At 43.7% G+C, this 24,406-nt stretch overlaps 1 protein-coding gene across 1 annotated transcript in view; it reads right to left on the bottom strand.

Moving 5' to 3' along the window:
- SEZ6L (seizure related 6 homolog like) overlaps positions 1–3,261 on the bottom strand; it is a 711,555-nt gene extending 708,294 nt beyond the window's left edge. The window contains exons 1-2 of the mRNA XM_073582661.1: positions 3,093–3,261; positions 2,564–2,742 (exon numbers count right to left, since the gene is read on the bottom strand). Of these exons, the coding sequence (XP_073438762.1) occupies positions 2,564–2,657 (94 nt within the window). The 5' untranslated portion in view covers positions 2,658–2,742; positions 3,093–3,261. The remainder of the gene's footprint in view (positions 1–2,563; positions 2,743–3,092) is intronic.
- Between the last annotated feature and the right edge of the window lie 21,145 nt (positions 3,262–24,406).

Raw genomic sequence — 24,406 nt, 5'->3', positions numbered from 1 at the left:
TGGATTGTCCAGTACATTATTAAACTCCTGCTAGAAGACAAGAATGCTAGAAGGATGAGAGGAATCCTTTAAAAAAATGGTAATAGTCACTGGCATACACAGGCAGAAAAGGGCCCCTGTGCAAGAACAATTTATGGGCCCTTTGCAGCCCAAGAGCTCTTAAAAATGCAAAGCTGCACCTTCTTTTAATGTAGAAATGGGCCTCCTTACCTCTTCGGTCCAAGTGTGGATGCACAGGTTGCATTAATGATAAGTCTGCCCCTAGTAATAGTGATAGTAATAGTAAATGTTCAAATATCGCCAATACATCTGTACAGCTTTTCTCCACCTTTTCACTACATTATTTCAAAATAAACATTGCTGCTTTTTATCCATTGTTATGTCTGCTTTACTAAACTACTAATACAAGTACGACTTTATCTGAGACCTGTGGACAACCTATGCTAATACATTGGGCACGGAACCTGTAGTATTATCAGACAGATGATATGTCTAAAATGGCAACATGTAGAGAACCTTTTACAGCCAGAAGAACACTCCATAGACTTCTGTATTTCATTGGCACAGCTCAAGACAAGCATGGAAGCAGCACCAGAAGCCCTCGAGGCGAAAGCTGATAAAACAGATCTACAACTACTTATCTACTTTGATCCAAAATTTCATTCTGAGTTTAATTACTCGTGGATGTCACCGTGTGTGCAATTGGTGGCTGATCACAATGTACAATGATGTGTGCTGTAGCTTTTCTTTTAAAGCTTACAGATAAAACACTGAGACCCAGAGTCAGAAATGTTTGCCTTTCTCTCAGTGATAAACCATCTTCAGAATATCCAACCATGACATTGCCATTTTGGAGAAGCAGCCAACCTTATTAGATGGATACAATCATATCATTTCTTAGATCTTATGTGTTAACACAGTATCCAGTATCTCAGATACTATTAGACACACATTCTCGATTCTGCCTTAATACATTAGATGTGCCACAAGTAACAACACATAGTTTAGGTCAAGTGATTGGATTCTTGGAAAATAAAAACCACACATGAAAGACTTTCACAGTAAGTCCAATTAACGACATGAAAAATCAATCTTATCAATGAAGAGAAGTAAAAAGAAAAATGATATTTTTTTTATTTAAAAAAAATCAAATAGTCTACATTTAAGCAATTTATAATTATCAACTTCTATATAGAATTCTATAAAATTATTAGATCTCATTAGCATCAAGCTTATTCTTTAATTAAAAATTATAATTATTTGAGACAATTATGTCTTTATAACACTAACCTCCTGAATATCGATATTGTTCATATGTTCAGGGTACACCTTATACAGTGTGATTCTGTAGGATGTTTTAGTATCCGCACATCTACAGGACTGACCACATTGTTACAAGTAATAGGTGATTGGAACACATGGTTTTCCATAAGAATAAACCACATGTCTATAGAAGCTCTCACCTGATGACCAGTTTATGTCTCCTTGGTTGAAAGCTGATGATTACCCATGTGTAGCCATAATTAGAAGCTTCATTGACATGGTTTGCAATCACCATTCAGTTATATTTTCTGGATTTTCATGATTCTTTATACTAACACGCAGAAGATAACCCCGTCCTTATCTTATCTGTAACTGACTGCATTGCACATTCTAGATGAGACAGTCTATCTAAGTATCTAGCCTTCAGATATTGGATTCAGTTTCACATTATAACTTAGAAAAGGGGGCCATATCTTTTAATAAACATTTCATAGCACAGAAATACATTGAAATCACAAGGCAAAAAAACATCAAATGCATAAAAAAAATCTTTCCTGATCTAAGTGAAAGAGATGTAAGAATCTACCCATTGTAGAGCAGGAGAAGAGACTCAGCAAAGGGAATAATAATGAAAAAAAGATTGAAATCTAAAAGACTGCATATTCACAATTTAATAATAGTCGTAAGGATAGGCAAAAGATCAAAAGCAAAAAATTCTCACCATCCTGCTTAAAAAAAAAGATACAGAGCTGAATCCTTCTCAAAGATTAACTTTCACTCTCACACAATATTTGGCTTCAGAAAAGCGCCAGGTGCAGTGGGATCAGATGTGGACCCTTACACTGCCCTGTTATTCTAACGAATGCAAAGTCCCAGAGTGAGAAAGTTCAAACCAAATGAATATCCACATCTCAAGCTGAATGGAGTCTATGGAATATATACTGGGCTAACATGTAGAAAACCAGATTCTAAACTGTAAGTACTGAAATATTCATAATCAGAGAGTGAGAAGAAGCAGCTCACAGTACAATGCTACTTTCTCAGAAGAATTAGTCAGAAGAGCATGTGCTTCTGTGTCCTACATACCAGTTTCTTACAATTCCCATATATCTTGCAGCACTAGGGCAATACTAATTGATTAAGCCTTGAAAGCTATAGCTCATTCCCTGCTGCTACTTGGATTTTCTTTATGCCTTTCTATAACATTTAAAGCACTCAATGCAATAACAATTTAAAGGGAAAGTGCTTGCAGGAAGATGAGGAAAGACATTGTTATCACTGATGCTAAGCATCTTCTTACCTTCAGCGTGTGCTCCAAGAAGAAGGATGAGGAAGAAGAGGATGAAAGGGTGGACATAGGGACCAGGAGCCTGGCATATTCCACGGGTCAGCATGACTCAGACTTTAAGGAAACCAGGAGAAGTAAAGAGTAGTTGAGCAAGATTTCCAGCTCTGGTCTGCACATCCACTGAAAGATGTCTGGGGGTGAGATTCACAAGGACTCATTCATGTGAGCAACTCTCCTGGTGTGGCTATTGATTAAAGGGGAAGAGGAAGGAGAGGCACAGAAATGCACAGAGAGGGCTCTGTGCCTGTTTATGAAAAGAATGATACTGTACTGAAATGGAGAAGGAGGGAGAGAGACAAGGCAGTGTGATAGAGAAGAGGAAGCGAGAGGGCAGGGAGTGGGAAAGAAAGGATGTACACAGCAGCAAGAGAAACAAGAGTGAATGGGAAACTGAAAGGTACGGCTATGGGCTGCAAAGAAGACACATGCTCCAGAGAATGGGAAAGGGAGGCAGGAAAGAAACCAAATCTTCAGTACAAACCTAAGGTGACAGATTGTGTGGTATTCTGGTAGGCTGCTGCTAGGAAGCCTTCATAGTATAACATCCAAGGCAATGCACTGAGAGACTGCAGGCACAAAGTGCTATAAGGCACAGACACATGGAGGGGAAGGTATGCACTGAAGGGAGCTGCAGAGGGAACTGTGCAGTAGGATAGTCAGGGTAAAAATAGACTCTAGCAGTGAATACTGTATGCCATCTATGCATCAAGGCATGGCATGAGCAGCCATAGAGTTTACAACTGCAGCGTAATAATTTGAGCACTGATACATTTCCTGAGTACAGGACTTCACCTAAGCCTATTGACTTGTATCAACAAATATATAAAACTTGTTCAATATTTACAAGAACACAAATTGTCATAAGACATCTATTATTGAAATGTCATTTTATATTGTTAGTGAAAAAGAACACCATTCTTTAGGTTACTTTGACATTTACTTTACTACTCAGTCTGTTTTTCCTTGTTTGCTACTTTCATACGCTAATCTGGGCTATTCCACACAATTCCTACACATTTTTTAGTAAATGTTGCCCTGAATTAACATCCCGGTCATTTAATTTGAAGCACTTTAATATTTTACTATACTTTCAATTAGTGCTGGCAAGAGTTAAATCATTCATTGTTACTTCTGACATCATGCATTATGTTTTCTCTCCTGGGACAAGACTTGTAAATCCTTTTCTGTATTAGTAGAATGTTATCTCATGTTACATTTAGATTAAAGGATTACCATATGTGTCACCAACTAATGGACCAAAGACATTGTATAAGAAAATATTATCATGCAGATTTGCAAAACTAAACTATATGAGAATATATTTATTTCCCAGGAGCAGCATTATATGTCAAACGTGAGTGCTATGAATGAAATCATGTAGGGGCAGTGGGGGCTGCCAAGGTATGTGCACAAGTGGTGTAGGGGGTGCCGGTGAGATGCAAAAAATCTTAGTCCTTTTAAATTGTGGTCAGAACTAATTTCTTGCCCTAGGTAACAAAATGAAACACAGACAAACACAATAAAACATGTAAAAATACTCTGTTGTAAATAAGTAACAATAAACAGCAAGTACTAGTAAAAAGATGATAAAAACAGGGTATTTGGTTAATACCTTTTTTGCAAAAAATGTATACTAAGCCACTCTACCAAACGTCAAGGTAACCCATATCAGAGCAGTCCCTAACTGATGTATTTAAAAACCTGATCATGTGTGTAGTACCTATATGAGCAGGATTCAGACAGGTAATATCTGACGTGGACACGCTACAGAGAACGGCTTTCATGTGCATGACCCACAAGGAAGGGGTGGAGACCTCCCTAATCTTGTGAAAACAAGAAATTAATTAAATACAATCATATAGGCCATGCACACAGTGAACAAGTCTGTAGGACAGTGTTCACACCACCAAAAGACTGAAACACAGAAAAACACAATAAAACATGTAAAAATACTCTGTTGTAAAAAAGTAACAGTAAGCAGCAAGTGCTAGTAAAAAGATGATGGCCCATGTGTTTGTATTTAATTGATTTCTTGTTTTTACAAGATTAGGGAGGTTTCCACTCTCTCCTTGTGGGCCATGCACATGAAAGCTGTTCTCTGCAGCATTTCCACGTCGGACATTACCTGTCTGAATCATGCTCATATAGGTACTATACACATGATCAGGTTTTTAAATACATCAGTTAGGGACTGCTCTGATACGGGTTACATTGAAGTTTGATAGAGCGGCTTAGTATACATTTTTTGCAAAAAACGTATCAACCAAATACCCTGTTGTTATCATCTTTTTACTAGCACTTGCTGTTTACTGTTGCTTTTTTTACAACAGAGTATTTTTACACGTTTTATTGTGTTTTTCTGTGTTTCAGTCTTTTGGTGGTGTGAACACTGTCCTACAGACTTGTTCACTGTGTGCATGGCCCATGTGTTTGTACCTATGTAGGGTCGGTGGGCCAGGTTGGGGGGTGGTCCCTCTGTGTACTGCGCAGCAATGTATAGACACAAGATGAGGCAGGTTTCGGGTTCAACAGGTCCAAGTTTATTCTCTCACCGTCCGACTGATGGCCCTAACAGTACACCACAATATCTCCCTCACGGCCATCCATATCCAGGGCCGCTTCCAGCACACCGTACTTTACACCGGGGACGTACATGTACACACCGTCCCCTCTTCACTCTTCGACGCTCCTGTCAGTTCCGTCACTGTGGCCGCCTTAGGCCCGTAAACCAACAGTACTTTTGCTGATCAGTTGTCTCTCTCAATACAGTATGCTTTTCCTCTGTGCCTCGTCTATGCTGCGTTACTTTTGTGTCAGGACCACCCCCCTGACTTTCTCTCTCCTCAGTCCCCCTGGTTTGGTTCTCTCACAGTGCACAAACTGTCGTAGTCCTCCTGTCACTTGAGCTCCCCCTGGGGACTGGAACTTTCTGGAACCCTCCAGTCAAATTTATAACTTTCCCGGTTCCCTCTGACTCCGCCCCCCATGACCAACGGTTTCTTAAGCCCTAAGCTGATGTCAAGTCCTATGCTCACACTCCTCCCTGCCCTCTAATGGTCAACCCAAAGTACTGCACATCCACTACACTTTCCTAGCTGTTTCCCCACTGTAATAACTGACACCTGTCTAAACTGTGCAAACCTTCCTTTCTCTATTCTGAAAAGTCCGTCCGTCCGTCATGTCACCTTCCCTACACCTAGGTAACATAATATCTGTTTGTTGGGCTCTCCATGCATGTGTAGTGACTGTCACACAGCCGTGACATATGCAGCTGCGGCGCCAAACAGTTGATTATCAGGAGCGCTCCAGGTATCCGGGTTCCCTCTGCAGCTATTCAGTAAGTGCTATAGCTATTTGGATAAGGACTTATTCGAAGCTATTCACTCATCCATAGTACTGAGTCAACTACCTGTTATTGGTTATATAAATGTGCGCTAAGGCAAGAGTGATTTCACATAACAAAGCATGTAATGAAAATAATACCAATAGTATAGTAATAGTATAATCATTGACTAAATATAAATTATTTTCTCATCCGATAACTCAGTTGGTAAGTGATTATGTCATTTAGTACAGTGTACAAATCAATGATAAATACATTATTGAACATTTCACTTCTTTCAGGTCTTTACATTGCATGAAAAGGAGCACGCATGGGATAGTGAGAGGAATTCATAGCAACAGTATAAGGATGTGTACAATAAACATGAAGAGCAAAATCTTATTCAGATAATATAAAGCTCACAACAAACAGTAGGGTTCAGTTCAGCTGGGAAATAATAATCTGCTGTTGCCAACCTTTAATGATTATGTAGCCCCCTGCAATTATATACCAGACTTTTCTGTGAAGCTTCTGAAGATCCTTATAACCCCCAAAGATTTTATCCTCTTAATATATTGCAATCATATTATATAGCACTGTGTACTTATAATTTCTCATTTTGCCCTTCTACAGAATTAAATTCTTCTCTTTTCCATTAAGTCTATGGCATTATGTGATTAAAATAAACCAGCTGAATCCTTCTAAGCTCTATGTAGAGACAGGAAGCCTATTTTTCCTTGATGAGTCATCATTAGAAGTACAATTCTACATCATTGCAAAGTTCATGGCAGTAGGAATGAGTGGAGCAGTTAGGTCAGCAGTGGAAGAGGAGATCAATCTGGGCTGCCAGGTACTTTGCAGTACTGCAGGATTGTAATTCTAATGATGACTGCAACACAGATTGTCATTAGAATCATGTAGTCCATATTCTGCAGCAACATGTCTTTTCAGAAGAAAGGCTGACTGTTCATGTCTTCCAAAATATCAACTAGAAGAAGTGTTACTGGTGTATTATGTTCCTTGGAACTCAGGGTGCTCTAGGTTATGGGACTTGACTTTAGGGCAGCATAGTTACAGGTATCAAAAATGAATTGGAAATCTGCCATGTACTTTATCTGTTATAGTGGCGCAGGAGATAGACACAGCAGAATGCAAATACCATAATGTCATTGTCAAAGGGTACATGTGGGACTTAAACTCCATTGCATCCTTTGCTTCATTTCCACTAATATGCTTCTCAGAGGCAAAAGAGGCCAAATGTGACTTGTGCTAGAGTGATGGTGGTGGGTGTAGACTCACTGTGCAATGGGCCTGGCTTACCTGGTGGGGCATAACTAGGTGATTTCCTGGTTTTCACTAGAGCTTCTGGTGGTGAGGATAAGTGTGGCTGCAGGTAGCATTTACCTGTTTTCTATGGCAGTAATGCAGTTCCAATTTTCTAAAAGTGTTATTCTTAGAATTTCAGACTGCAGCTATATTTTCTTTTAGAATTATTATATTAGCTGGCACTATACACACTAGTTTGGATGTGCTGATCAGTTTTTTCTTTGTAGCAAACTCATTTGACATGTCCCATCAGCCTAAGTTGGTCTTATTTAGCTGGTTCCTTCCTGCTTTATAAATTGTATGCTTTTCAGCCCAGGAGAGGTGTCTTTAACAGGTTTAGGGACCCAACAATGAGATATGGCTTGTCGATAGGTGTGGGGCTCACTATTTTTCCCCAGTTTATGGGCTAAGTATATTCTTTTTTCTGTAATTTTTATAGCATTATTGCAGTTCCATTTTCCAATATTCCATATGTACATAATGCAGTGTTAACTATTTTCTATGACAGTGATGCAGTTCAAATTTTATAAATGTATTTTTCTTTGCATTTCAGAATGCAGCTATGTTATCTCTTTGAATTATTGTTTTAGCTGGCACCTGTGCTCACTAGTTTGGATGTAATTGTCAGTTTTTCTGTCTAATTACAGTATTCACGCTTTCCATCCATGTGACATAGTATCAACAAATGACACAGCTGAATTAGGCCGGTTTCACATTTGCGTTAAAGGCCGCAGCGTCGGCCTGCGCATGGCTGCCGCTAAGCCCCACCCCCTGCCGCGCCTCCGCTGGTAGCTCCGCCTCCGGATGCATGACGCTGCATGCGTCATGCATCCCCTATCTTTATCACTGAGGATGCAGGCCGTGCACAGTATGCGTTTTGGCGGTGCCTGCGTCCTTTTGACGGTGCACCGACCAGCACCAAACGCAACCTGTTGCAATTTGGTTGCATTCAGCGCACCGTCAAAAGGACGCAGGCGCCGCCAAACGCATACTGCACACGGCCTGCGTCCTCAGTGATAAAGATAGGGGATGCATGACGCATGCAGCGCCATGCGCCCGTAGGCGGAGCTACCGGCGGAGACGCGGCAGGGGGCGGGGCTTAGCGGCGGCCGTGCGCAGGCCGACGCTACGGCCTTTAACGCAAATGTGAAACCGGCCTTAAGAAGCTGTTTTTCAGAATTGTCATGATAAAGAATTGGCAATAGATACTCCATCACCAGAAGAATTAGCCATTACTAATGCAAATCAAATTCTGTTTAACTTGAAACCCTTGAAAAAGAAATACCTTCTCAAAATAACTTTTTACTATCACTATGTCTCCAAAATGTGTCCAAGGGCATTTAGAAAGAACTTTCTGTCTCCTAAACTGCCAGATATTTGATTCACAGTGACAGTGATTTGATCAGCTGTCATGCGCCCTAACAGCCATGGGTAGATTTGCGATCCACCAGCATCTGTTAATATGTTAAATGCCGCTGTCAATCTCTGACAGCGGCATTTAACAAGATCGTGCCAAAAGCGCATCACAAACCCCATCCATTGATGCCCCGTCACATGATTATGGGAAACCAATAGATTGGCATGACAACCGGGGGTCTGCAGAAGACTCCCATGCTAGTTATTGTAGATCTGCTATGATCGCCGACCCATTGCCTGCATTCATAGAAGATAATGTTTTCTTCTTCTTGACATATGTTTGGTGCAACAACTCTATCCCTGTCTATGAGTGTATAGTTGCTAGATTTGTATGCTGTTTATAAAGTTAGACCAAAAAAAATAACTCCCAGAGGCTCACACAGGGATAGCATGTGACTGTATTTCTTGTTGTCCGGATTCTGTGTATGAGAGAACCAGCATGCTGTAGATGCTGCACAGATAGAGACACGCAAATGATTTATTCCTGATCTGTTAAGGTTATCATATATTGTTCCTGTTTGTTCCAGAATAAAGAAGCTGTGTTGTCACACGCTTGGAGAGTATCCTGAATAATCCACTGCCAATAGGCTTTGGGCCTAGAGTGACACAGAACCCCAGAATAACACAGCAACAAAAGCCTAGAGCAAAAGCAGCACAGCGCAACAGAGAAGATATCCACTGGCAGCCATCCTGTCAAAGTCTCTGTGCCAAGCCTCACTAACCAAAACTACCAGTCCTGGAAATTCAAGGTGAAGATGCTGCTCATAAGAGAAGGTAAGTGGAAATATACTCAGGAAAAAGTGCCTCATCCATTACCAGATGATTGGCTAGAGAAGTATCAGAAAGCACAAAGCATGATCTCCCTCAGTCTAGATGATAATCAGATTGTGCATATATGCAAGTGTGCAACTGCAAAGGAAATGTGGGATTAGTTACAGAAAGTGCATGAAAGATCAAATCTCAGCAATAAACTTTATTTCATAAGAAATCTGGATAAGTGTAAGCTAAGTGATAGACAGAATAAGCAGGACTATATAAGAAACACCTTAGAGATTGTGGAGCATCTCAGAGGTATTGGAGAAGAAATTAAAGATTTTCATGTTGCTCCACTTCTATTAAGTGGTCTTCCAGAGAGTTGTGACACATTCATGACTGCACTAGATGCACGGCCAGATGATAAGCTGAAACTAGAGTATGTTAAAGGCAAACTTGTGGATAAATTCAAGAGAAAAACACAGCACGTAAGCAGCAGTAATGAATCCAGAGCAGAAACAGCATTAAAGACACAGAAGCTGACGGAAAAGGGGAATGTTGTTACTTTTAGGCTGAGTTCACACGTGGCTTTTTTTTGCGTTTCCGCGGCGGTTTTAACCGCGCGATTTTGCCACGAAAACGCGAAAAATAAGCATCCCATGCATTCCTATGGGATTCCGCAATGCTGTGCTAATGCTGCGGTTTTTGCCGTGGCGGAATCGCTTGGCGGTAAAAACCGCAGCATGCTCATTAATTTGCGGAATCGCGGCGATCCCGCACCCGTAGGAATGCATTGTTCCGCTTACTTCCCGCATGTGGCTGTGCACACCATGCGGAAAGTAAGCAGAACAACTGCAGATGGTACCCACGGTCCGGAGGAGAGGAGGAGGCTGTCCTCCGGGCTTTGGGTACCATATCCCTGTAAAAAATAGAATTTAAAAATAAAAAATATTGTTATTCTCACCCTCCGACGACCCGCGCAGTCTTCACGCTTTCGTTCCCAGTAGTCCTTTGCGAAAATGCCCGCGATGGCGTCCGTTCTCGCGGGATCGCGAAGTCTCACTGTGTTTCGCGCGACGTCATCGCGAATTACCGCGAGACATCGCGATACCGCGAGAACGGACGTCATCGCGGGCATTTTCGCAAAGGATTACTGGGAACGGATGCACGGGACGTCGGAAGGTAAGAATAACACCATTTTTTATTTTTTTTTACATTCTATCTTTTACTACTGAGGCCGCATAGGCGGCCTCAGTAGTAAAAAGTTGGTCACAATTGTCAAACACTATGTTTGACGAGTGTGACCAACCTGTCAATCAGTTCTCCAAGCGATGCTACAGATCGCTTGGAAAACGCTAGCATTCTGCAAGCTAATTACGCTTGCAAAATGCTAGTTTTTCCGCGGGAAAATCGCGGGAATTTAAAATGCGATTTTCCCGCGGACTGGAATTCCGGAATTCTCGCGTAATTTCCGCGAGAGTTCCGGTACGTGTGCACTTAGCCTTAGAGATAACAGCTGCATCATCTCAAAAAAGGGTCACACTCTTGGAGAAGGAAAAATACAAGATGAACTTTATCAGCTAAAACCCAAAGAAAGAGTGTATAGTGCTAGACAAGATCTGCATAAGAACTGTATCCATGTATGGCACAGATGTCTTGGGCACAGAGACCCAGAATCAGTAACAAAGCTAGCTCAACTTGCAAATGGTATTGAAATCAACCGGTGTACTCAAATGATGAAGTGCACTAGCTGTCTTAAAGGGAAAATGTCCAGAAAATCTTTTCCTAAAATAAGCACCACTAGATCTGCACAGTCTCTGGATCTGATACAAACATATGTATGTGGTCCAATGAGTTTTCAAGCGCCTAGCAAGAAGTGATATTGTCTCACATTTATTGATGACTACTCCAGATATACAGTCACCTACCCGCTTCACAGTAAGGATGAAGTTACACAGAAACTTGAAGAATATCTTGCTGTAGTGTTTAACAAATTTGGAAGAATGCCAAAAGTCCTGTGAGCAGATAATGGAACCAAATATACAAGTGGTAAGGTGCAAACCATTTTGAAAAAGGATGGAATCATATTCCTGACTACCATTCCATACAACCCAGAACAAAATGGCATTGCAGACAACCATACTCTATGTGAAAGTGGAAGAAGTATGTTGTTTGATGCAAATCTACCTACAAAATATTGGGGAGAAGCCATCATGACTAGAGTTGAGCGAAACGGGTCGAAAAATTTCAAACTTCGCCGACTTTTGGCAAAGTCGGGTTTCATGAAACGAAACCCGACCCTAGGATGAGGTCGGCCACGAGGTCGGCGACTTACGCGCCAAAGTCGCGTTTCAAAAGTTTGTTTTGCGCTCTTTTTCAGCCAATCAGGATCCACGGACACTGTGGGCAACGTGATGACATAGGCAGGGGTCACCACCATCTTTCAGAAGGGCATGCAAGTGATTGGCTTGCTTTGGTGGGCGTCACAGGGGTTATAAAAGGGCGTGCACGCCGACCGCCATCTTACTTCTGCCGATCTTAGCATAGGGAGAGGTTGCTGCTGCTGATTCTTTAGGGAGAGCGTTAGGCAGGGAAGAAGAAAAGAAAACTGCTTCTGCTGCTAGCGATTTTGCCTGTACAACACACCAGTCACTGTGTGTGCAGTGCAAGGGGAGGCTATATTGTGGTGGATCTGCGGTGTTGGTTGTTAGGCTGCCTTCTAAGGCTTCCTGACAGCTGCATTGCTGTTTACCCACTGCTCTGCAAACTGCTTTTTTAAAAGCAATCCCAATTTTTTTTTGTCCTGCTGAGGTACTGAGCGTGCATTTTTTCACACCATACAGCGGTGTACGCTCCTCACACAGTACCGTGTAACGGCTGTTATCACAGCCACAGTGAAGCTATCTGTGTGTCACTCTGTGAGAATAAGTCGAGGACATGTTCCGTTCTTACAGACCTGCACCTACTAGTTTTGTCTAGCTTTCAAACAGTTAAATATATTTGCTGTTTGATCACATTCAAAACTATAGCGAGACAGCGTGTCAGTCCGTATACTTAAAAAACACGGAGCTTGACAATTTTACGTACACCGGACAGCCGTGTACGTGCACGCTCCTCTCTGTACCGTGTAACGGCTGTTATCATGGCCACAGTGAAGCTATCTGTGTGTCACTGTGGAAGGATAAGTGGAGGACTTGTTCCATTCTTACAGACCTACACTCTAGGGAGATTCCTATTCTGCCCAATTCTACATACACCTTGTAGTTTGTGATACACTAGCCAATTTCTGCCTGTGACATAGCGCTCTGATATTCAGTGGGCCTCACACAATCCAAGTGTCCAGTGTCCACAAGTGTGTGCAGAAATTCAAAATCTCCCTTATCCTGTAGTCACTTTTTTCACACCTGTGCCATCGAGCCTGTGACATAGCGCTCTGATATTCAGTGAGCCTCACACAATCCAAAAGTGTCCAGTGTCCACTAGTGTGTGCAGAAATTCAAAATCTCCCTTATCCTGTAGTCACTTTTTTCACACCTGTGCCATCGAGCCTGTGACATAGCGCTGTGATATTCAGTGGGCCTCACACAATCCAAAAGTGTCCAGTGTCCACTAGTGTGTGCAGAAATTCAAAATCTCCCTTATCCTGTAGTCACTTTTTTCACACCTGCGACATCGAGCCAGTGACATAGCGCTGTGATATTCAGTGGGCCTCACACAATCCAAAAGTGTCCAGTGTCCACAAGTGTCTGCAGAAATTCAAAATCTCCCCTGTCCTATAGACACCTTGTACCTTGTTTTACATTACTATATAGTTTGTTGGATTTTGTCTATATTTATACCAAAAATGAGGAAGGCTGGTGGAAGAGGCCGTGGAATTGGGCGGGGGTTGGCAGCTGGTAATGATGGTGTTGGTGGTGGATCTGATGGTAGTGGCAAAAGCAAAATAGGACCGAATGCAGGAGGTGTTGAGCCTGCGTCATCATCTGGCCCCACAAGGCCTCGAAGGCTTAGTTTTCTAGGAGTTGGCAAACCGCTTTTAAAGCCAGAGCTTCAGGAAAAAGTTTTGTCTTACATTGCTGACTCAGCCTCCAGCTCTATCGCCTCCTCTTCTGAAGTTGTAAAAAATAAAAGCACTGAGTCGTCATTGGAGGCTCATGTTCAGGAACCACACCTTTCCTTGTGTCCTTCACCCCAACCAAGATTGAAGGATGACGCAGGCCATACTACTGATTACTCCATGGAGCTGTTTTCACATACCATGCCTAGATTATCAAGTGAAATGGTGAATTACCCATGCCAAGATGAATCTGATATGGAGTGCACTGATGCACAGCCGCTGATAGATGATTCTGCTGGTACATTCACTCAGAGCACTACATTGTCCTCGCAGTGTACAGAGCCAGATTCTGACCCTGATGAGACTCAGGTGCCCCTTCCCGCACACTATACCACCATACACGGTGACACAGAGGAATTTGCACATGACATTGAGGAGGAGGTGATGGATGACCCAGTTGTTGACCCAGATTGGCATCCATTGGGGGAAGAGGGTGCTGCTTCCAATAGCTCAGATGAGGAGCATCCACAGCAGACATCGACATCGCAACAGCTGTTATCTGGCAGGCCCGGAGCACTCCAAAGACAGGTTCCAAAAATCAAAAGAGTTGCTGGACAGCTTGTCCAGAGGGTCAAAAGATCACAGCGTGCTAGGCCGCAAAATGTCTGCCAAAGTAGGAAGAGTGCAGTGTGGCACTTTTTTGAACAAAATCCTCATGATCAGGCCAAGGTTATCTGTAAGAAGTGCGTAAAGACCTTTAGCCGAGGGAAAAATCTGAAAAATTTGAATACCAGTTGCATGCTTAGACATTTAACCACCATGCACTTGCAAGCATGGACACAACACTAAACCTCAAGTGCCACATGTGCAACTGATCACAAAGAAGGTAGTCAGCAACGCTATATTGTTTCCCCCACTGTAAGCCCACCGGTTAGCACAGCAGCAAATGTTGAGGTGTCATTGCAAGGCCACAGCAGTCAGGGAATCCAACTGTTATATCAACGAAATACTGAATCTAGGCCATCAGAAAGAACACCAACTCCATCACCATCATCAACCCTCTCTCATTCCGCCCTGTCCACCGCTACTTCCACCATATGCAGCTCTCAAGTCCAGCTCAACCTCCCAGACACTATGAGTAGGTCAAGAAAGTACTCAGTCTCTCATCCGCGTACACTGGGTTTGAACGCCCACATTGCCAAACTAATCTCGTTTGAGATGATGCCCTATCGGTTGGTGGAAAGCGCAGCTTTCCGCGAACTTATGGCCTATGCAGTACCACGCTATGACCTACCCAGTCGCCACTTCTTCTCTCGCAAAGCCATCCCAGCCCTCCACCATCATGTAAAAGACCGCATTGTCCATGCACTCAAGCAGTCAGTGAGTGGAAAGGTGCACCTCACAACTGATACATGGTCCAGTCGGCATGGCCAGGGCCATTACGTGTCCATCACTGCGCACTGTGTTAATGTGGTGGATGCAGGGTCCACAGGGGACAGTGGTGGTGGGACAGTGCTGCCTAGCCCACGGTATAGGAAACAGTTGGCTGTAGGCGTTCGACCCTCCTCCTCCTCCTCCTCCAGAAGCGAAAGCTCGTCCACAGAGTGCAGTCGTACGAGCACTCCATCTGCAGCTGCCACTGTTGCACACGAGGTGTCCCCCTATCGAGCAGCTAGTGGAAAGCGTCAGCAGGCTGTGTTGCAGATGATGTGTTTGGGCGACAGACACACCGCCGAGGTGCTGGCCGAGTACTTGAAGCGACAAACTGAGTCATGGCTGGGCAGTGTACATCTTGAGGCAGGCAAGGTAGTTAGTGATAACGGCCGTAATTTTGTGGCAGCCATAGCCCTTTCAAAACTCAGCCACATACCTTGCTTGGCTCACACCTTGAACCTGGTGGTGCAGTGCTTCCTCAAAAATTATCCAGCATTAACAGCCCTGCTCCAGAAGGTGCGAAGACTGTGCGCGCACATCTACCGGTCGCCTGTACACTCCGTTCATATGCAGAAGCTGCAGCGATTGCTCCACCTTCCCAACCACCGCCTCATTATCGACATTGCAACAAGGTGGAACTCCACCCTGCACATGGTGTAGCGGCTGTGCGAGCAGAGGCAGGCCATAATGCATTTGTGGGAGGATACACGGCCAGGCACTTTGAGAGCAGACATGGAGTTGACAGGTGTGCAGTGGTCGAAGCTGAAAGACCTCTGTAAAGTCCTTCAGTGTTTTGAGGAATGCACACGGCTGGTAAGCGCAGACGACGCCATCCTAAGCATGAGCATCCCACTTATGCGTCTGCTCATGCAAACTTTGACGCACCTTAAGGAGCAGGCGTCTGCAGCCAATGTTGATGAGGAGGAAGAGGAGGAGGGAATCCTTGATGACATTCAGCCATTGTCTGCTCAGGGACCTCTCCTGGACGAGGTGAAGGAAGAAGAGGAGGAGGAGGAGGATGATGATGGGGATGATTACTTAGGGGAGGAGGATGCATCTCGTGGGGCAAGTGAAAATGTTGGCGTGGCAAGGTCTGGTACAGGGTTTGTGCGTGACTGGAGGGATGTGGATTTGCCAGAAAGTGCTCCTCCAACCAGCACTCGCAGTGCATCATTGACACCGGGAACATTGGCCCACATGTCAGATTATGCCTTGCAGATCCTTAAAAGGGACCCCCGCATTGCCAAAATGATGAACGATGACGACTACTGATTGGCCAGCATCCTGGATCCATGCTATAAAGGCAAATTACAAAACATCATGCCACAGGAGAACCTTGACCTAATATTGGCTAATAAACAAGCAACTCTGGTAAATTGGTTGCTTGAGGCATTCCCAGCACACAGCAGCGGTGATGGTTCTCACACGAGCCGTACGGGCCGGGGGCAGCTTGGCAGAGGTGTTCATGGTGCACACAGCAGAAGTGGCGTTGGAGACAGGGGTTTCATGACAATGTTGTGGACTGATTTTTCAAGTACCGCTCACACAACTGGCAATACTGCATCGATGGAAAGTGACAGGAGACAGCAGTTGTCAACTATGGTTACAAACTACTTTTCCTCCCATATCGATGTTCTCCCACACAGGTCATTCCCCTTTGACTATTGGGCCGCTAAACAGGACACCTGGCCTGAATTGGCACAATATGCCTTACAGGAGCTCGCTTGCCCAGCTGCAAGTGTGCTATCGGAAAGAGTCTTCAGTGCAGCTGGATCAATCCTGACAGAAAAAAGGACCCGTCTGTCAACCCAAAATGTGGATGATCTAACCTTCATTAAAATGAACCATGCATGGGTTTCCAAGGATTTTGTCCCACCTTCCCCTGATGACACATAGGGTGACAGAAAAATGGCTTGCTTTGGTCCACCTCTTCCTGGGACTTGACCTATTTCGCCTTTTGCATCAGCTGAATGTCCAACATCAACATATGCCACTTTCTAAAACTCCCTAACTGTGCTGCCTCCCCCCCCATGGCCGGGGTCACCACCTAGCGCACGACACCGTGCGAGTGCCGTTGCCCTGGACAGGTGGGTAGGCCGACTCTTGGGCACGGGCATTGGCACAGGGTCCCTCATAGTGCAATCAAGTGTCTCTGATGGTGGTGGTGCACACCCGCCATCAGACACACCGCCGTACTATGAGGGGCCCAGTGCCAGTACCGACGCCCACGAGTGGGCCCCCCTTGCTTGGGCAGGGCCCCAGCATTTGCAATCTTTACCTCTCCCTGCTCCTCTGCTGTGTAGTCTGGGCCGTCAAATCCATACTGTGCTTGACACCGTCTGAGCCTGCCTCCTGATGTATAGACATATCTTTTGAATGTGTACGCTATCCATACATGTTATCCAGGGATACGGTACCCTTTCTCACCTTTGTGCAGTCACGTGCAAGCCATACTGAGCCTAACACCGTCTGAGTCTGCCTCCTGATGTATAGACATATATTTTGAATGTGTACGCTATCCATACATGTTATCCGGGGATACGGTACCCTTTCTCACCTTTGTGCAATCACGTGCAAGCCATACTGGGCCTAACACCGTCTGAGCCTGCCTCCTGATGTATAGACATATATTTTGAATGTGTACGCTATCCATACATGTTATCCGGGGATACGGTACCCTTTCTCACCTTTGTGCAATCACGTGCAATCCATACTGGGCCTAACACCGTCTGAGCCTGCCTCCTGATGTATAGACATATATTTTGAATGTGTACGCTATCCATACATGTTATCCGGGGATACGGTACCCTTTCTCACCTTTGTACAATCACGTGCAAGCCATACTGGGCCTAACACCGTCTGAGCTTGCCTCCTGATGTATAGACATATATTTTGAATGTGTACGCTATCCATACATGTTATCCGGGGATACGGTACCCTTTCTCACCTTTGTGCAATCACGTGCAAGCCATACTGGGCCTAACACCATCTGAGCCTGCCTCCTGATGTATAGACATATATTTTGAATGTGTACGCTATCCATACATGTTATCCGGGGATACGGTACCCTTTCTCACCTTTGTGCAATCACGTGTAATCCATACTGGGCGTGAGAACGGCTGGCGAGCTGTTAAGCAAGCTACAGCACCTGTGGTTTGCACACGTAAGTTTTTCATTTTTTCAGGAATGACGGTTAGGCCTAATTCCGGAACTGCGGTTGACCTGCACTTACTGGGAAATCATCGTTCGCGGGTAATAATTGTAATCAGTGATCCCCATCACTAACGTTGTTCAGCGGGTTATCTGCACCTGTAAGCGACAAACGCTGGCCTTTTCAGTGTAGCGCACATGCAGCCACGGACATGTAAGGGCATGACACACCAGCTATTGGCCAATCTCATGTGCCAGAGCCTCACGTGTCCCTCTAGTAAGCCGGAATCGGACCGCGGGGCATGACGGAGTCTCGTTCGTTAATGGAATTAAGCTTGCAATGTGTGCATCTGTTCTGTAGCTGGCATGGTTGAGGTTTCCCAGGTGGAGTCGAATTTAACCGTAGGCTCCACTCCTGGTGGTGCCCTTCTGGACATTCCTTTAAGGTTCAGCTTTGCAACCATACTGCCCACGTAAAACAAACACTTTGCCTTCATGAACGCTGTTTGGAGGGTCATGACTCGTGGGAATAACGCCGCCCAATCAGTTAACCTGCTAGAGAGATCCTTCGTTGCTCCCAAGCATGACATCACACTCCCTAGGAGGAAGGTAATGCCACTGTGGCGACCGTACTCCTGGGGGCGACACAAGTGCACTGATGCCCAGCCACTGCTCGATGAATCTGCTGGTACATTGACCCAAACCACTACATTCCCCTCGCACGCTACACGGCCTGAATCTGACCCTGATGAAACTCAGGGTACCCTTCCCATATACAGTTCCATCTTACACGGTGACAAAGAGGAAGCTGCAGATGAAAGTGCAGGTTCGGCCCACCCGCCATCAGACACACCACCGTACTATCAGGGGCCCTGTGCCAGTGCCGTCGCCAACGAGTGGGCCCCCCCTGCTTGCTCAGGATCACATCACTTGCAAGGTTGAAATACTGTGCAGTGAGATGGAAGATGGGGACGACGAGGAGTCCAGACTAGTACAGGGATTCCCTAGCGAGGAGACTTAGGCTGGTTTCACATTTGCGTTTTTTAGCGCTGGAAAAAAACGCACACCTGCGCATGCGTTTTTTCCCCTATATTTAACATGGGTGCGCATACCTGCGCACTGGTCAGCGCATGTATGCGATTTTCATGCGCTGCGTTTTTTTGGGGTGTGCGTTGGGATTTTCCAGACGCAGCATGTTGCATTTTTTGGCCCTGCAAAAAAGCGCATGCGCACATATGCGCACGTTTTGCGCTAAAAATGGCCATTATAGCCTATGGATGCGCATATGTGCGCACTGGCATGCTCATGTATGCGTTTTTTTGCATATGCGTTTTTTTTTTAAACCATGGAATTTAGGGGTTTGGGTTAGAGTTAGGGTTAGTTAAGGGGGTTTAGGGTTAGGGTTATGGTCAGGGTTAGGGTTAGGGTTAGGGTCAGGGTTAGGGTTAAGTATGGTTTTGTTAAGGATTAGGGTCATGGTTAGGGTCAGGATTAGGGTTAAGTATGGTTTTGTTAAGGGTTAGGGTCAGGGTTAGGGTTAGGGTTAGGGTCAGGGTTAGGGTCAGGATTAGGGTTAAGTATGGTTTTGTTAAGGATTAGGGTCAGGGTTAGGGTCAGGATTAGGGTTAAGTATGGTTTTGTTAAGGGTTAGGGTCAGGGTTAGGGTTAGGGTTAGGGTTAGGGTCAGGGTTAGGGTTAGGGTCAGGGTTAGGGTCAGGATTAGGGTTAAGTATGGTTTTGTTAAGGATTAGGGTCAGGGTTAGGGTCAGGATTAGGGTTAAGTATGGTTTTGTTAAGGGTTAGGGTCAGGGTTAGGGTTAGGGTCAGGGTTAGGGTTAGGGTCAGGGTTAGGGTCAGGATTAGGGTTAAGTATGGTTTTGTTAAGGAATAGGGTCAGGGTTAGGGTCAGGATTAGGGTTAAGTATGGTTTTGTTAAGGGTTAGGGTCAGGGTTAGGGTTAGGGTTAGGGTTAGGGTCAGGGTTAGGGTCAGGATTAGGGTTAGGGTTAGGGTTAGGGTCAGGGTTAGGGTTAAGTATGGTTTTGTTAAGGGTTAGGGTCAGGGTTAGGGTTAGGGTTAGGGTCAGGGTTAGGGTTAGGGTTAGGGTCAGGGTTAGGGTTAGTAAAGTCATGGTTTGGGTAGTGTGAGGGGCCACCTAAAAATGTTGGAAAAAAACGCAAACGCGGTAAAAACACGCTAAAAACGCATACAAACGCATACAAACGCATAAAAACGCTGCGTTTTTTTCATGCATGCTCATAAAAATGCTTGAAAAAAACGCAGCAGTTGTATGCTTATGTATGCGTTTTTTCAATGCGTTTTTTTGCGGGAAAAACACGCTGCAAAAAAAAGCAAGTGGGAAACTAGCCTTATTTGATTGTTTTCAATGTTGGGACAGCAATTTTAGGGGAGCACTATACTCTGGAGAATGAGAGATGGGGCCCACCATACACTGGAACATTCCAAAGGTGGACATCAGACACTGGAGCAGCATTTACAGGGCCCATTATACACTAGAGCATTAGAAATGGGGCCCATTATGTTTGGAGCATTATTTCGGCCCATAAGACAGTGAAGCTTCATCCATGGGGACCAACATATACTGTAGCATTATGTGGAGCTCATCATATACTGTTTCAAACATTATATGGGACCAATGATTCTGTATGGAGAAATAGATGGGCCTCGTCATGAGATGTAAAAAGTGAAGTATTTTTCATTGTACTATACCGCTATTTCTCTGCCGTATCGGAGCATGTTGAGTTGTGGTATGTGTTAAAAGGGCGCTCTTTCACCCAGGGCACATGAAAACCTGGAGCCAGCCCTACCCCCCCACAACTTTAGCCAAATAACCCCCATTTTTCAGTGCGTAACTTGTATTATGAAGTTAATTAAGGTTGACAAGCTTAAGTAAGGAGAATTGATGCTTTTGGCATTCAAATGAGCACAGTAGGTGTGTTTCCTGTCCTCCTCTCGCTGCCGACTTTTATTCCCCATTGACTTACATTGGGTTTCGTGTTTCGGGACGACCCTGACTTTTCCCTATAATCGGCCGATCTTGCTCGACCCGACTTTTGGAAAAGTCGGGTTTCACGAAATGAAACTCGACCCTAAAAAACCAAAAGTCGCTCAACTCTAATCATGACAGCTTGCTATCATCAAAACAGAGTACCAGGTAAAGCCACAAATAAAACTCCATATCAGCTAGAGAACTGCAAGAAGCCTAACCTGAAGCACCTCAGGATATTTGCTATCAGTATGTCAAGAGTGGAAGAAGAGGGTGGCATTGACAATCCAACACAGTGTGCAGCACTTTGTACACATTTTATAAGTGGTCATAAACTTGTAAATAACTCATGAAAGAATAAAGATATGTTAAAACCAAGCACATAATTGTTATTCTTGTGAAGTTCCCAATAGGTTTGATGTGTCACATGACCCTCTTCCCATTGAAAAGCAATAAAGTTGGATCCAAAATGGCCAACTTCAAAATGACCACCATGGTCACCACCCATCTTGAAAAGTTTCCCCCCTCCCATATACTAATGTGCCACAAACAGAAAGTTGATATCACCAACCATTCCCATTTTATTTAGGTGTATCCATATAAATGACCCACCCTTTATATGAAAAATGTAGCGAAGGAGTGGATGTATTTTCTATATGTAGACGATGTAATCATGTGTCATCAAGATGAAAAGGAAATTGCAAAGCTAGGTGAAATTCTCAACCAGCACTTTGAGACTAAGGACCTTGGAAATGTGATGTATTATTTGAGAATCCAAATCCAGAGAGAGGAAGATGGGAGTTTTCTTCTCAACCAAAGTTCTAAAATGTTCGCAATACTAAACCAGTTTGGAATGTCAGAAGCCAAAGGTGCGTCAACACCAAAGGATTCATCCTACTTAAAGTTGGAAGGAGAAGATCTGCTACCTAGAAATCAGCATTACAGACAAGCAGTGGGGGCACTTCTGTACATAGCAACCACAACTCGTCTGGATATCACAGCCACAGTTGGAATTCTCTGCCAACGTGTAAGCAAGCCACGCCAAAGAGACTGGAATGCAATTAAGAGAATTCTTCAATATCTTAAATAAACTCAAAGGCTAAATCTTAAGATATCTGCATCAGGAGATCTCACTCTCAGAGGTTATATGGATGCATATTTGGGCTGGAGATTCAAATGATCGAAAATCAACAAGCGGTTACTTTTTCAAGTTAGGAGAAAATACAATTTCTTGGTTCAGCAGAAAACAAGTGTCAGCCGCATAATCTTCTACATAAGCAGAATATATGTCTGCTGCTTATGCAAGTCAAGAAGTAATTTGGTTGAATCAACTTTTGGAAGATTTTGGCAAGCCATTAGCTCAACCAACAGTTACCTATGAGGACAACCAAAAATGCATTAAACTTGCCAGCAGTGAGAAGATTAGTGCAAGGACTAAGCACATTGATGTAACACATCACCACTTACGTGACTTGGTGGAACGTAGTGTACTTAAGTTTGCTTATTGCGAGTCTGACAAGATGATAGCTGATGGTATGACAAAGCCATTATCAAGAACCACAATGGGACTAACAGGATAAGTAGCTGTAGAGTGGGAGTGTTTATAAAGTTAAAACAAAAAACTCCCAGAGGCTCACACAGGGATAGCATGTGACTGTATTTCCATTTTTTTTCCTGTTTCTGTGTATGAGAGAAGCAGCCTGCTGCAGATGCTGCACAGATTGAGACAAACAAATGATTTATTCCTGATCTGTTAACTTATCATATATTGTTCCTGAATAAAGAAACTCTGTTGTCACACGTTTGGAGATTATCCTGAATAATCCGCTGCCATCACTTCTACACGTAGCAGTAGTACAAGCGATCAATCGCAGCTGCAAGTCTCATAAGCAGGCTATTGAAGCAAGAAAAAAGTAGAAACAATTTTTTAAAAAAATATGTAAAAGTCCCCCTTTTTTGCCCTATTCAAAATAAAACAATAAAAATTTACACATATTTGATATTTCTGAGGTCAAAATGCCCTATCAATCAAAATATCAACTAAATTAATCCCATCAGTAAATGGCATAACGAGAAAAAAAATCATAACACACGAATTATGATTTTTTGGTTGCTGAAACATTGCCATAGAAGGCAATCAAAACATTGTATCTACCCCAAAATTAAATCAATAAAAACGTCAGCTTGGCACACAAAAAATCCCTCACTCAGCACCAGATTCCTAAAAAGTTAGACTCTATGGGTCTCAGAAAATGGAGCCATTGTTTAAACAAACTTTGGATTTTTTTCACCACTTAAACAAAAAAGAACCTATTCATATTTGGTACCTGTGAACTCATAATCACCTGGACAATCATAGCAGGTCAGTTTTAGAATTTAGCAAACAAGGTAAAACAATAATAATACAATAAAAATTTGCATTTTTTTGCAATTTCACCTCACTAGGAATTTTTTTCACTGTCTTCCAGTACACTATGTGGTAAAATCAATGGTGTAGTTGAAAAGCACAACTTGTCCCACAAAAAAAAACAATCAAATGACCTTTTTGATGGAAAAATTAAAAAGTTATGTCTTTGAGAAGAAGTGGAGCGAAAAAAGGAAAGTCCTGTGGTCATGAAGGGGTTAAGTAAAGGCACGCAATATACTCACGTAATCTCCGGTCCTCCCAAGACCTCCTTCTCTCCTCCACACTTATTCGCTCCTCACCTAATCGCCTCCAAGACTTCTCCTGAATAGCCCCCGTCCTCTGGAATTCTGTGCCGCAACACGTTTGACCATCAGCCACATTCGGATCCTTCAGATGGAACCTGAAAACCCACCTCTTCAGGAAAGGCTACAGCCTGCAATGACCCCACTGTCTCCTCACCACTACCGGAGCTATCGCCTCACCAACACCAGAGCTGCTGCAACTCCCCAACCTACTGTCTCCTTCCCCACCATCCTGTAGAATTTAAGCCCACCAGGGCAGGGTCCTCTCCCCTCTGTATCAGCCTGTGATTGTTAGTTTGTTTACTGTAAGTGATATCTGTACTTTGTATGTTACCCCTTCTCTTGTACAGCACCATGGAATCAATGGCGCTATATACTGTAAATAAATAAACAATAATAATAGTAATAATAATACTTTTATGTTCCCAGTCTTGCGCAAAAGCTCAATCCTGTGCAGAGTTCTATCAGGGAACTTCACTGGACCCAAATGAAATCATTAAATATTTATACCAAAATTGAGAATTTCGCTAAAAAAATTGCAATAAAAAATATCACGCATCTTTGCTAAATACATTTTTTATTAATAATTTTGCCCCTTGTGCCCATCCCTGGGCATGAGCCC

The sequence above is a fragment of the Dendrobates tinctorius genome, unplaced genomic scaffold, assembly GCF_039654945.1.
Source record: "Dendrobates tinctorius isolate UK_male_01 unplaced genomic scaffold, ASM3965494v1 ptg000073l, whole genome shotgun sequence".
NCBI classification, from domain to species: Eukaryota; Metazoa; Chordata; class Amphibia; order Anura; family Dendrobatidae; genus Dendrobates; species Dendrobates tinctorius.
Note: the sequence above shows the minus strand (reverse complement) of the source record. Positions and strands in the feature narration are given on the sequence as shown.